Genomic DNA, 13,274 nt, shown 5'->3' on the forward strand with positions numbered 1-13,274 from the left:
CTCGGTAGAGTGCTGCAGCATCACAGCTCACAATAACTTTAAACTCTTGGGCTTAAGTGATTCTCTTGCCTCAGCCTCCCAAGTAGCTGGAATTACAGGTGACTGCCACAACGCCTGGCTATTTTTCTGTTGTAGTTGTCATTGTGATTTAACGGGTCCCGGCTGGGTTTGAACCCGCCAACCTCAGTGTATGTGGCTTGTGCCCTAATCACTGAGCTACTGGCGCTGAGCCACACACTACTTTCTATAAAACAAGTTAATGCTACTTTTTAAAAGGCCAAGTGAGAAACTGAAAAATTACCGCTGGTAGATAGTATGAGCCTAACAACAGAAGAGCTGCTGAAAAACGATACGCTATTGATTTTATTTACTTTGTGCCACGTTCCCAATGGTCTGACTACAATAATGTAGTACAGACAGGATGACAAGGAACAGAAACCTCAATTCTTCCCAATTCACTGTCCAAGCCAGTGAGTGACAACAAGCCAGTTCTTTTCTGACTCATCTTCATGAAACAAATAAAATGTCATCACAAAATGTTAACAAGAAGAAATAGAGTAACTTTCCCTGCTTTATTTAATTTTCCCTCATGTTACATGAAGCTAAAGAAAGATAATGGAAGTAAAGGTAATAAAATACTTTTTTGATAAATTTCAGATTAATACAGGCATACACCATTAGATTACATAGTTTGCTTTTGAAAGGCTGAAGTCCAAGCTGTAGTTGTGTCCTTCACCCAGGCAATTGGTAATGAAATGCTTTAAACAGACACAGAGAGACCTTGGAAGATGACATCATCTAGCCACCTAATCTGTGAGTTTCACTCTCCAGGACAGGGCCTTTGGCTGATCAGACACCTGCAGCGATTCCATTTTCCAGGCCCTCCCCTAAAACCTCCTAAATATAGCCACTATGGCCATCAAGAGAAAAATGCCAGCATTACTTCTAGACTTTTAAATGATTCTTGGCTGTTTCGAAAGGAAAGACACATTAATCCTGGGGCTTCCGATAGATAGTAAAAGAGCACAGCATCGAATCTACCACCCTCAGTGAGCTTTGGTGTAACAAAGGAAAAAGGAGAATTTGATGGCCAAAGCCACAGCCAACTCCTATACTTTTTTCTTCCACAAGGGACAAGAGCAAACACAGAATATCCTAACGGTGATAGGGTTGGACTGGAGGCAAAAGCTGCTCTGTGCTTCTGAAGGAAGGGCAAACATTTCCCTGACTTGGAATGACTGTGATTCCTGTTTGCTGGTTCTAACCACCAGGACTACAACATTCCCATTCTTTCCAAACGGCAATGTTAACACAATGATGCTAAGGCCTGTGGTCACCAGGAAGTGAGACCCCAGGGCCTGTGTAGTTAGATCTCCTGGCCAGCTTCTCCTTCAACGTTGCTAGCAAAGCCACTCATTTGGAGGGCCACTGGGATCAAAGGAAAAGACAGCCATGTAGAGGGAAAGATAGGCTTTGGGAACGTGGTAGTTGAAGTACAGAGACAGATTTGTGAGTACTCAGCAAAGGCTGTCTTCATGCATTTTTTCTTTTTGTGAACTTCCTGACCATGTCCATAAAAACCATTCATTTGGACTGCTGTTCATCAATCACAATTAGCAATAAAATCTTAAGACTGAATCTTTTCTTATAATCCCATCACTGTAGTGGAAGAGAAAAGGACCATGGGGATAGATGGATGTTGGCTCTTTTCTTTTTAAAAAAAATATATATATATATTTAAAAATTTTAATCAAGATCATAACAGCAAAAATACTTTTAACTAAAAAGATGTAAGGAATGCTCTTTCATCATTCCTCTGTTCCATTCAATAAAATACTATGCCCTTCTTGATACCAATTATCATTAAATTTGAAGTTTGCCAGTCTTCAGTTTGGTGAACTATTTCTGAAGGATGGACATACACTGTGACTACATTTGAAGCATACCCATTGTAAAATTATGGAACTGCAATAAATTCTAAAAATTAAAATGTGTAATATTTGTACTTTTCATTTGTTCAACATTAACACCAGTTTTGGCAAAGAACTTCTAAATGATGTTGGAATAATATTTTCCCCTTTGGCAATACAGGAAATAAGAAAGAATTTAGGATTTTATTTTGTGAAACATTAAGACTTTACTCAGTTTTAACCTAAAGATATAACTCAAAAATATTTTGGGGAAATAGAACTCTACACTTTGAAGTTGTAAAGCTCCTAACAATTTTCTTACTTGAGATGATATGCTGTAAGTTCAAGATTTTAAAGTGGTTATTACTATTAACTGTCACCTAGGCAAAAGATGGCTTTCAAAAAATCATTAAGGTCAAATTCCATTTCAATAGCTGTGTGTACTATCATAAGACCTGGAAAGGTGACAGCATGAAATTATATGTTGGCCAAATCTGCACACAACTTAGGAGATCAGGTTGGAAGGATGGGAAATTGGTCGTGATGTACACATAACTATTTTCAAAAAGAAAAGTGATTTTCTGAGAGCTTTCCACTCAAGACTTAAGTCAGATTATATTTTGTGGAATTTAGTGGATTTTAGAATACAATTCTCTTATAAGGTAATTTAAAATATATCCACTACTTCAGAGATTCTGTTCTGAATGTTACCTAGTTTGAAGATGAAAAAGAATTAAATACAGACTATCAATTCAAATACAGGTTGTTCATAAAGTTTGTGTGCAATCCAAACCAGACAACTATTTTAAATTGTACACGGACTTTATAGAAACTCTGAGTAAGGGAGGGAGAGAAGGAAAGGGGGAGAGAGGGAGGGAAAGGGAGAGAGTATTTTTTAATAGGAAGGGAGAGCCTGCTAGCTACGATGGAAGACTTCATCCATAATCCCTATTCATATATAGTAATCATAATGCCATGCTTTAGTCATAGAATATTAGGATTATTATTGTTTTTAAATTAAACAAGTATTAATCCATAGAAATCTGAGAAAAATAATAGATTAGCAGCTGGGAATTTAGATTAGCCTTTCTGCCAACCTTTCTCATCTGTCATGGATCTTCCTTTAAAAAGCAAAGATACCGCAGAGAGTCCATTGGTATGGTTTTAAAATGGAAACACACAATTATAAAAGGATTCGAACCCACTGATGTTTGTCAGTCTTTTTCTTAATTTTAGGAAGGAATAACTCTCATGGTAAAGAAACCTGTGTCTGAATTTCCACAATTCTGTCAGTTTCATGTTCACTGCTTCCATTAAATTAAATTATTTTAAATACTTTTGAGATATGTATATAGTCTTATTTTATAAAAACTGTCTTTATTGCCTGCCTAGCCCTTTAGCTTAATTGTAATGCTCTATGTAGACATGTTAGATAATACTTAGCAAATATTAATTAACATTCATTAACTCTGGGTTGGAGGATTAGGGGTGATTTGTGGCTTTCATTTGAACTTCTCAAATGAAAATTTTCATAATGTGTATGCATCATTTTTAGAAAAATAATAAAACCATTATTCTCTCCCAAAACTTTGAAATATTACCTTATAAAGAGTCTCCTGAGAATGATTGTGAAAAAAAGAGACCTTTATTTTCAGAGTATTTGACTATCTACACTTGGTCTGCTACCTACCTAATAAAGAGTTTTCTTTCACTATGGAAAAAAAGAAAAAACAGCTCCCCAGCTAAGCCAGTTTTCCTGCTGGATTTCATTAGAATCTACAGAGAATGTGCAAATGTAATATTTAATGTTGTAATATTTGTACAATATTCTAATGATAATGAGTCCAAATGAAGTGCCAATTTTGATAAAAGGTAGGGTTGGTATGCCCTTATTTAGATGTATAACTTGTCTTTACCAAATGCCATTTTCAAAAGGCAAGTATTTCTTTCAATTACTGCAGCTAAAACTGTTAATTCCTCTGTGTATTCTGAGATGTTTCACTCTTCAAAAAATGTTTCAAACTAGCATCTTTCAGAGCAGATTCCCCTGAAGTGTTTCCACAGAGCACTGTAAGGCCAGCATTGAATTTTCAAAATATTTTACTGGGTGAAAAAAAGCAAATATCTTTAGGTTATACTCTCTGGAAAGAGTTTCACCTTTCATCAGTAACTTACGTGCTGGGGAAGCCGCCACACTCAGATAGGTGAGAGCTGACCAAAGCCCCAGGCACACAGGTATCAATCCACCATCTTACTAAGCATCCTGTCAGATGAATTTATTGAGCCCATTGAAATTCAAAAAAGTGATCTTTGCAGCACAAACAGAACCACGTGGATGGATGGCTCTGGTCACTCTGTTCCTCTGATGCACCCTGTGGGTTGAGGTAGTGTATTAATAGCGTAGGCTTCATGATCAGAATGCCCTATTTTAAGGACCTCATTCCATCCTGGGGCAAAGTATGGACTCAGCTTAAGACTCCCAGTTTCCTTCTCTATAAAATGAGAGTAACAGAAAGTCTCACGGAGGCTTAATTAAGACAAGGTAGGTACAAAGGCTTAGTGACTGGCACACAGCTAATACTTATGGACAAGCTAGAAATTATGTATTGATGATGGTGATGACAACAACAATGGCATAGATTGGTTAAGGTCAATGGCTTGAGGGTACATGGCTCATCTCCTGGGCAATAGGCATGACTACAGCAGGCACCTCACCTAAAAAAATGCAAGCATTGTACCCTAATCGTTTGTACACTCTTAATTAATCTGAAATTAAAAAAGAGACCAATGGCTTGCTGTGAAATTTGGTTCTGTTCATAAAGAGAGAACCTATGTGAAAATAACTTCAGAAGAGGTATAGGAGAGTTACCTTTTATGACCTAACCTAGGAAGTGAGGCAGAGATCATAGGGATGGGTGGAGCTCTGGAGTGGAAGCCAAGAGCGACACGTTTTACTACTTAATTTGCCACTTACCACAAACCCTTGGGCAAGGCACTTAACTTCTTTGCGCCTCAACAAGTCCAAGGGTACACTGAAAAGCTCAAATGAAATGTTTTTTTGCATGATGAAAACCTGTGAGTGTGAGGGAGCTGTTAAGTCCACACCAACATAGATGATTCGTATCTTTAGAAAGGTCGTTGATGAAAAAGCCATCCACCCCAGAGACAGATAGCAGAGCAATGGGAAGCTATGGAGAGGACAGCCCAGCCTTGCTGCCAGCCTCTGGCATGACTAGCCCCGTGCTCTGACAGAAGCCTCAGTCATCATCTGTGAAACGGGACAACACTGGAAATTACACCTCATGGGATCTGTGAGGATTACACATGACCCTGATAAAGCACTCAGTAAAAGTGCCCCCTAAATAGTAGTTATAATTATACTGGCTCTAAGGTTATTATCTATATAGGTACGTATTTCATTAGGTTACTGTTTTATTCTCATTTTGTTTTCATTGAGTACATTGTCTTTTGGTTTATTAAGTAATATTTGGTATTGTATATATTTTTTATTTTTTATATTTTATATAATTTTTTAAAATTGGAAGCAGAATCAGTGTGCGATAGTACAAGGTGGACTTTAGCCTCTCTTTCTTTAAATATTCTTGTCTACAGCTGGAATCATGTACATTGATTAGACTCCTGCATTTTACACAAAGGTTTTATAACACATAACTAGTTTCAGTGAAGTCTTCTTGAAATGTTCAATAAACGGAAAAAACCTAAAACTCACATTATTTCCTTCCCAAGCCAAACATCTACCTCATTAATACGTTTACAGGACATTGGCGACTGTTGGATTGACTTCTTGTAACTGCATTCACAGCTGCTCCCAGATCACACCCATCTTATCATTTGTTTCTGGGCCTCTGCTGGTCTATGGATTGGGCTGCCTAAGAATTATCACACACAAGTGGCTCCAACTCTGGTTACATATTCAACTCACCTGAGGAGTTTTCTCAACACACTCCTGCTTGGCTCAACTGGTCAGAGAGTCTAGGGGCAGAGCCTACACGCCCTTTGTGTATTTTCAAGCTTCCCAAATGATTCCAAAGTAGAGCCACGGTTAAAAACAACTGTTTTTATATATATATATAATAATAAGGGAATTAAAATGAAGAAGAAACACAGAAAATGCTAAACAAAATAAATCTTACTTTAGTTAGTTTAGGTGAAAAGTTTACAATGAGTAGAAAAAAATGTAATTCACTTCTTACCGTTTCTCTTTTGTGCCTAGAAACCTACCCGCCCAGTTAGACATAGTCAGTATTCAAGATAAGGGCTTTGTTCTATTTGACAAAAGGAAATCAATGGTACTGAAGATGATCAAAGGTCACCCAGTAGAAAAGATTCTCAATGATCATCAATTAATCTTCACAAGTAGCTGTACACTGTAAGTGAAAATGATTGTATTTCAATGGGAAAAACTATGACTTTTTGTGTTATCTATTGACAAATGTCTATCAGAGAGAAGGTCGACTGAGGCAACTGAGTCTGAACACAGAGGACTGTGGGAACACGGCATCCTGTACCTGATATAAATAAAACAAAATCTGCCATCTCTCCACATCTACTTTTGTTAAAAATAGAAAAAATCCATAAGCATAGTCGAAAAACCAGCCTTTATGTCCAGCTAAACTTGGTTTTACGTCACGCCACAGTTGTCCAGCGTGTTTATCAAATAAACTGGGTGGGTCCAAACACAACTTTGAAATGTTACAAAGAATTTTCACAGCTTCCTTTGATATTAAACATGCTAGTCTATGCAGTTTCCACCATTCTCTAAAATATTGTGCCTCCATTGCCATAATTTCGTATTTACTGGCTTTTAAATTTATCAGGTCCATCTGTTTACTTTTGACAAGTGTATTTTCACTAGATCCACAGAATTGGAAGCAGATGATGGCTTGTGTGTCACTGCCTCCCAGTCCAAAAAACAAGAGGCAAGGCAAGCGCGCTTTAAATTCTGAGATGTATGTTTTTCTTAAAAAAGATACCAGAGAAAACCCCCACAGAGGCATCAAAGAAAAGACATCCTATTCTTCCCGTAATATAAAATTACAAGGGGAAGATGCCAGATTTTTAACAAATCAGCTGCTGCTCCAGAGTATTCTTGGTCCCCTGAAGGGTGCTGCAGCACCCTGCAGGTTAAACCAAACGCGCCTTCCTCAGAAGCATATTTGTTAAAAATTAAAGGACATTTCATGTGACAAACACCCAAGTTACTACACACAATTGATTCTTGTAAATCACCTCTTTTTTTTTTCATAATCCATATATTACTAAGCAAGGCGAACGGGGGAATTTTAATGTAACAAAGGAGAGATGGAAGTGTGAAATATGAGGCTGAATAAAAATGGCTGAAAAGCCATGCAAGGGAGGCTGGAGGGTGGCCACACCCAGTGCCGATATGGACTGTTCCAAAATAAATCTCTTATACGGGAAGGCCACCGGCACTGTTTCCCTCCGTTTATTCCACAGATATCCATTATTAAGAAATAATAGTCACAGGTTCCTCCAGTGACAGACAAAAACACCCAAATATTGCAAAGTGAACCATTCTAATATGTGGCTACGCCATCATATCTTCAGGACTTGGGAAGCTAGTCTGCATTTCCAGTTTTCTTTGTGTGACCACAAGTAACAACCCCGAAATGGGTGTGTCCCTCTTAAAAGAAAGCGTTAGAGCCCTCTCAGCTAAGATTCCGCCAGGAGGTTTCCACCTTTGGGCAGATGTAAATGCATTGGGTTGCACGGAACAATAAGACAGCACTTTAACTCTGGGATGAGATGAGCATTAAACAAGTACTGAATGGTCAATGGCTCCCCAAAGAACTCCCACAGGAGGAGGAGAATGATGCATTATTTGAAATACTAGCATTACAAATAAGAAAACAAAGGGGTGGAGGGGATTAAAAAAAAGAAGAAGAAAGAAAGGAAAAAATGAAACACCATCCATGTTGATTTGTGAAATGACAGTTTTACTCCCCCCTACAGAAAGCTCCTGGGTCTAAGCATGCACAGGTCCCACAGGTGAAATGCACAATGGGCGCGTCCGGGTCCCGGTCTCCCGTGCACCTCGGGCATGCACTACTGAAATAAAGAAAATACCCTGACTTTTCCAGTTGCTCCACACACAGTCCATCTTGGTGGAATCCGCGGTGGCCTGCATGGTGCGGGCTCAGGGGCTCGCTCGCTGTCCTCGGCGGCGCGGAGCGTGCGCTCAGGCGGCGGAGCCCGTGCAGCGCTGGGCTGGGCTGCCGCGCGGCTGTGCACGGACTGAGGCTGCGGCAGCGGCGGCGGCAAGGGCGGGCGTGTCGCGGCGCCGCAGTCTGCGTGGCCGGCAGCGAATCAGCGCCGCGCGGCCTGGCGGCCGCCCGCGCACACTGAATGCGCCCGGGTGCTCGGCGCGACAGCGTCTCCTGCCGCCCGCGGGGTGCTGCCCAGCTACGGGGGAAACCGGTTCCGACCCGGAGGGCACTTACTGGGCCCAGGATTGGGGGAAGTGTTGGGGAAAAGGGCCAAAGGTGGGGGTGAGAGTCGGGGGACGTGCTGTTCTTGATTGGTGGGGTGCATATTCTAGAAATTTCTTAGAAACCCAAGAAACCTGTTGGACCGAGTGGATGGCGGTACAAATGTCAGGTTTGCAACATAATGTCCTCTAATCGTCCCCACGATTCACTCACCTCTCCCTTCCCTAATTCTGGAAACACCACGTTGAATTTTATTTTCCTAGAATCTTCCAAAAGAATCGCCAGATTCGCCTTCTCTTTTGGAATATTCCACAGCTCTCCAGAACCTTTGTTGGCAACTGTCAATCATTGGAGAGAAATCTTCAGTTCATCGCTGAGGGCGTGTCTCTCTCTGCCCCTTTATTCCCTCTGTTTGTGGAGTGAAAGAATAAATATAGGAATGTGGTGCCTGCAGGCTCCAGATCAAAGCCCCCAGACTCTGGCACACGGAGTCATTGGTCACTGCAGTGACAGTCCAAGAGTGATCAGTTGTATGGACATTCAAAACAACTCACGGAAGCAAAGGCTATTTTGTCTCAACAGCGCCATATCTGATGGGAGGATGGAGGTGGGCGGTGAGTGTAACACAGGAGGTACATTTGGCCTCCACGCCCATCCAGGCAAGGATTTTAGGACTCCCAGGTTGAAACGCAAATGACCAAGGAAGAAACAGAACATTGGGTTCTGGTCTTAGCGCTATTTTATCAGAACTTACACCAAGACCTTGAAAGAATGGACAGGGGATAAGTTTGTTCGGATGAGGAAAAGTTGGAAATAGCAAAGGAAAAGGACTGGAATGTGGGCATCGTCTAGAAATGAAAGTCTGGGTGGAAGGGGTCCCTGGAGGAGTAGGGATCCAGCGTAAGTACAGAGGATGTCTTGGGGACCAGAGGGGTATGCAGAAGGCAGAGTTCCTGGCAGAGAAAACAGACTCCCCTCATCCGTTTGTGTGGTCCTCTTACCCACCAGGCTTTCTCTCTCCCTCCTAGGGAGTTCGCAGAAGTGTTTCCTCCCAGACTCAGATCTACAGTGACACCTGCTGTACCAGCAAGGGTGTAAGGACAGCAGTCTCAAGGCTAGGCTTGTAAACATGATTTATTGTTCATTTTTATAAAGCATATACACCTTGGGATCATGTATATTCTTTCCAGAATTCAAGCTTCAAGAGCAACCAGCTGGGCCTCCAAACAGCTTCATGATAAATCTGAATTTATTCTGTTGGAAGCTTTGAGGCCTGTCAGGACTCCCTCGGGATTGGGAGAACAGCAGTGACTACATTATTACAAAGCACTTTTCAAACTGTATTTGTACAAATACAAACTTTTTTGTATTTCCTACCCCCTGCCCTTCCACCCTCCCCCCCCCTTTTTCATTACTGTGGTCAATTTGGTGAATTCAGTTAGCAAAACACTGAAAAGATTGGTAAATGGTGACAGCCTGATTGGCACAGACGATGCAGGACAAGACACAGAAGGAAGAAATGGGAACGCCCGGGCCAGGGGGCCACAGGCCTGAGTAGTAATTCTGTTGTAAATGAGGGGGACACTGGACTAACGTGAGAAGTCAGGTAATTTGTCCAAATTAGTAATTTTCCAGAACTGATGAAAGACATACGTTCTAGCTTGTAACAGTCCAATGGGTTTAACAAGATGATGAAGAAGAAATCAATACTTTCATCGCATCACCAGGAGTATGTGTGTGGCGGGGGAGTGCCTGTTGTCACCCTGGCCTTTTTTAAAGTATTTTTTTCAGGTGGAATCCTTAGAGCCTTAGCCACTAGGAGGCACTGCCAGTCCAGTAATAGCCCTGGCTGTCAGCCCTAAGCCCACAGGCACCTGTGGCATGTTAAGCATTGATGCAGTACCAGAAAGGCTGGACAGTGCGCACGGGACAGCCGGGTGGTGTGTACTGCTGCTCTGAGGGCAGGCTGGGAGCAGCACTGCCGTAACCAGGCATAGGCAAGCAGACTTCTTGGCTCACTTATTTTCATCCATCACAAAGTTGACCTTGGAATGTCAACTTGGGTTAAAGACCAAGTTATTTCCAGTCATGCTAAGTCTGAAGAGAGAAGTTGGGTACACATGAAAAACCCAGTCTGATGGTTGAAGGCCGAGGAAGTAGGATATCGCTGGCAGAAGACAGAGAGACTCACGCTAATGACATTAGAATTGGGGGGCTTTAGATTGATGCATACATAGGTGGTAAGAGAAAAACATTAATGGACTTATTAAAGGGAAATCAGGAATGCCCTGAATTGTAAGTTTGTAAAGTGGGTTTGGCAAGTCAGTTATCAACTCTTGGCCACTTTCTTATACAAGTAAAGCTTTAGGTCAGTGGTTCTCAACCTGTGGGTCGTGACCCACAGGAACTGTATTAAAGGGTTGTAGCATTAGAAAGGTTGAGAACCACTGCTTTAGACGTTTGTTTCTATGAAATGATAGGAATTTAATTCTCAATAGATGTTGTCAGTGGGTGCTTTCTTTGCAGAAGTGCACACACAGTATTAATTGAATGCTCTTGCCAAGATCTAAACGATAAAATGGGTAGAAAAGATATGTAAATTTTCCTTAAGTGGTGAAAGAAAACAGAAAGCAAAATAAAGCTTGCTAAAAGCGGGCAGGAACTGCCACTATCTTTAAACCAGTAGCGAACAGACGGGCTTTATCCACAGCCAGCTGAGAGTCTTGGTTGGGATGTCTGCCAAAAGAGGAAGTGATTTCTTTAGATTTCAGGATGAAATCATACATTAGGCGGTCTGTTCTCAGGAGAAGCAAAATAAGCGAGTTTTGTAATCTCATCCCAGCCCAAGGTGAATGTTGAAGGCAAGCGTGTCCAGAGTGTCTCCTGCGGCAGCAGGATTTTCCTGATGAGAATCAGTGACATCTACATAATTTACCCAGCAGATATTTACTGAGTACCTACTATGTGCTGGACACTGATCTAGGCATAAAGTGAAGTTCCTACCTTAAAGAAGCTTATATGCTAGTGTGTGTGGGGAGGTGCAAATGATGATAAAAGGTCAATGTATATTATAATGTGGCACCTGTGGGCAAGTGCATGAGAAAAATAAAGCAGGTAAGAGGGATAGGGAGTGGGGGGGTGGAAGTTTGCTATTTTATAAGGAGGTTCAGTGAAGTCTAACTCCGATGGTAAAACTGGAGTGGACACCTAAAGGTCAGCAGGAGAGCACCGCTGAGATAGACAGGCGAGGAGCGCACACAGATGCACTGAGCTTTCATGGCAGAATGTCATAACTGGTAAACTGCATCACACATCTCATGGAACTGCTAGACTTTTTTTTTTCTTTTCCTCTGAGAAGTACAGCAATGGGAAGAAAAGGCAGAGAACCAAAAATATACTTCAAAATGATCAAAGAACACCAAGAACTCTATGCCATATGGGATAAAGAACTTTAAAAAGACAACCAAGTTGGTATATAACTCATCATGCCAAAATAACGCATGAATTGTAGAGATTCAAACAATGGATCAGCACTTGCTATTTGCCAGATGCTTTCTTGTGTGGAATAGGCTTAGTTGTTACAAAGTCCCTATGAGAAAAATAGTGTTTGCCCTCATTTCTTAATTCACTGATGGATTGATCGATTCATTCATTCAATCTACAAACATTTATAGAGCCGATGCTTAGTGCCTGTCTCTGTAAATGTTATACAGAGGTACCTTCCCACTGGAAACTTGAGTCAACATTTGCACATAAACAGATAAATGCAATCAACCAGTAGATTATGAGCAGAAGAGACTGGGTATACAGAACAGTGATTTGAGAGAAGAGGAGGCACAAGAAAAGGGTTTACAGAGTAGGTGATAAATGAGCTGAGTTATGAACAAGAAGTAGCATCACAAGTTTGAGTCATGGGGCCTTCAGGGCAGACAGACTCAGATTGGTGAAAACTTCATCACAGACTTGTGCAGGTGCCAGACTGACTCAGGCCTGTCTAGTAGTTCTGTCAGTAAATGAGGGAGACACTGAAGGGGCTTAAGGAGTGCACTAGCATGAAAAGTTTGAGTAATTTGTCCAAATGAGGACTCTTCCAGAATTGATAAAAGACAGACATTCGACAGACTATAACAGTCAATCAACATTTAGCAAAACAAATAAGAAGAAATCAATACCTCTACCCACATAATAGACTCTAAAGAAAAATCTACCAAAGGTGGTATTTCGGGAAGAAGACTGAAGCTTCCAGGAGGAAGGGAGATGCATGAAAGGATGCTGAGCATAAAAATGGGAATGGCTAATTTGGGGGCTTATCAAAGGAAGGCAAAACTGAAGCAGGAGGTAAGACAGACCCTGAGGTGGAAGGTGTGGTAGAAGTACAAGCATTCTAAGGTTCTGGCATTGTTCAAGAGGAAGCTGGGACCAATAACTTTAGTCTTTGACATGTAAGATTTGCATATTAAACATTTCAGTGGTATCTCTAAAAGAAAGTCACTAAAACACACAACTTGGAAATGAATGTAATGCATAAATGAGAGAATTAATAAATTCAATCAAACAAATAGAAATCAGGAGAGAGGAAAATTAGAAGGAAAAAAGAAAAGAACTGGTGCATGGTGGAAGTGCGGTTAGGTCTTCATTTAATGTCCTGAGTAGGTTCTTGGAAACTGTGACTTGAAGCAAATAGACATACAGTGAAATCAATTATTTTTTCTCATCAGAGTTACAATGAACCTACCTTGAACAAAACATCATTTAAGAACCTGCTGATATGTCTTCTCACTTAAAGGTACAGTTTCCATGAACCCTATTTTAAATATGTCCAATGCCAGCTACAAATATGGAAACTATCAAAGTAGATGACCAAAAAAAAAAAAAAAAAAAACCTAAGCCATAG

At 40.9% G+C, this 13,274-nt stretch overlaps 1 protein-coding gene across 2 annotated transcripts in view; it reads right to left on the reverse strand.

Annotated features, from left to right (window-relative positions):
- Window positions 1-13,274, reverse strand: part of RTN1 (reticulon 1) — a 278,817-nt gene that overhangs the window by 17,150 nt on the left and 248,393 nt on the right. The window contains exon 1 of one of the 2 annotated variants that reach the window (XM_012807984.2): window positions 8,019-8,373. The exons of the other annotated variant lie outside the window; for it this stretch is intronic. Within the exon in view, the coding sequence (XP_012663438.1) occupies window positions 8,019-8,079 (61 nt within the window). The 5' untranslated portion in view covers window positions 8,080-8,373. Of the gene's footprint in view, window positions 1-8,018; window positions 8,374-13,274 lie in introns of those variants that run through there. 2 annotated transcript variants of the gene reach the window in all.

The sequence above is a fragment of the Otolemur garnettii genome, unplaced genomic scaffold (assembly GCF_000181295.1).
Source record: "Otolemur garnettii isolate 467f Iridium unplaced genomic scaffold, OtoGar3 scaffold00081, whole genome shotgun sequence".
Taxonomy (NCBI): Eukaryota; Metazoa; Chordata; class Mammalia; order Primates; family Galagidae; genus Otolemur; species Otolemur garnettii.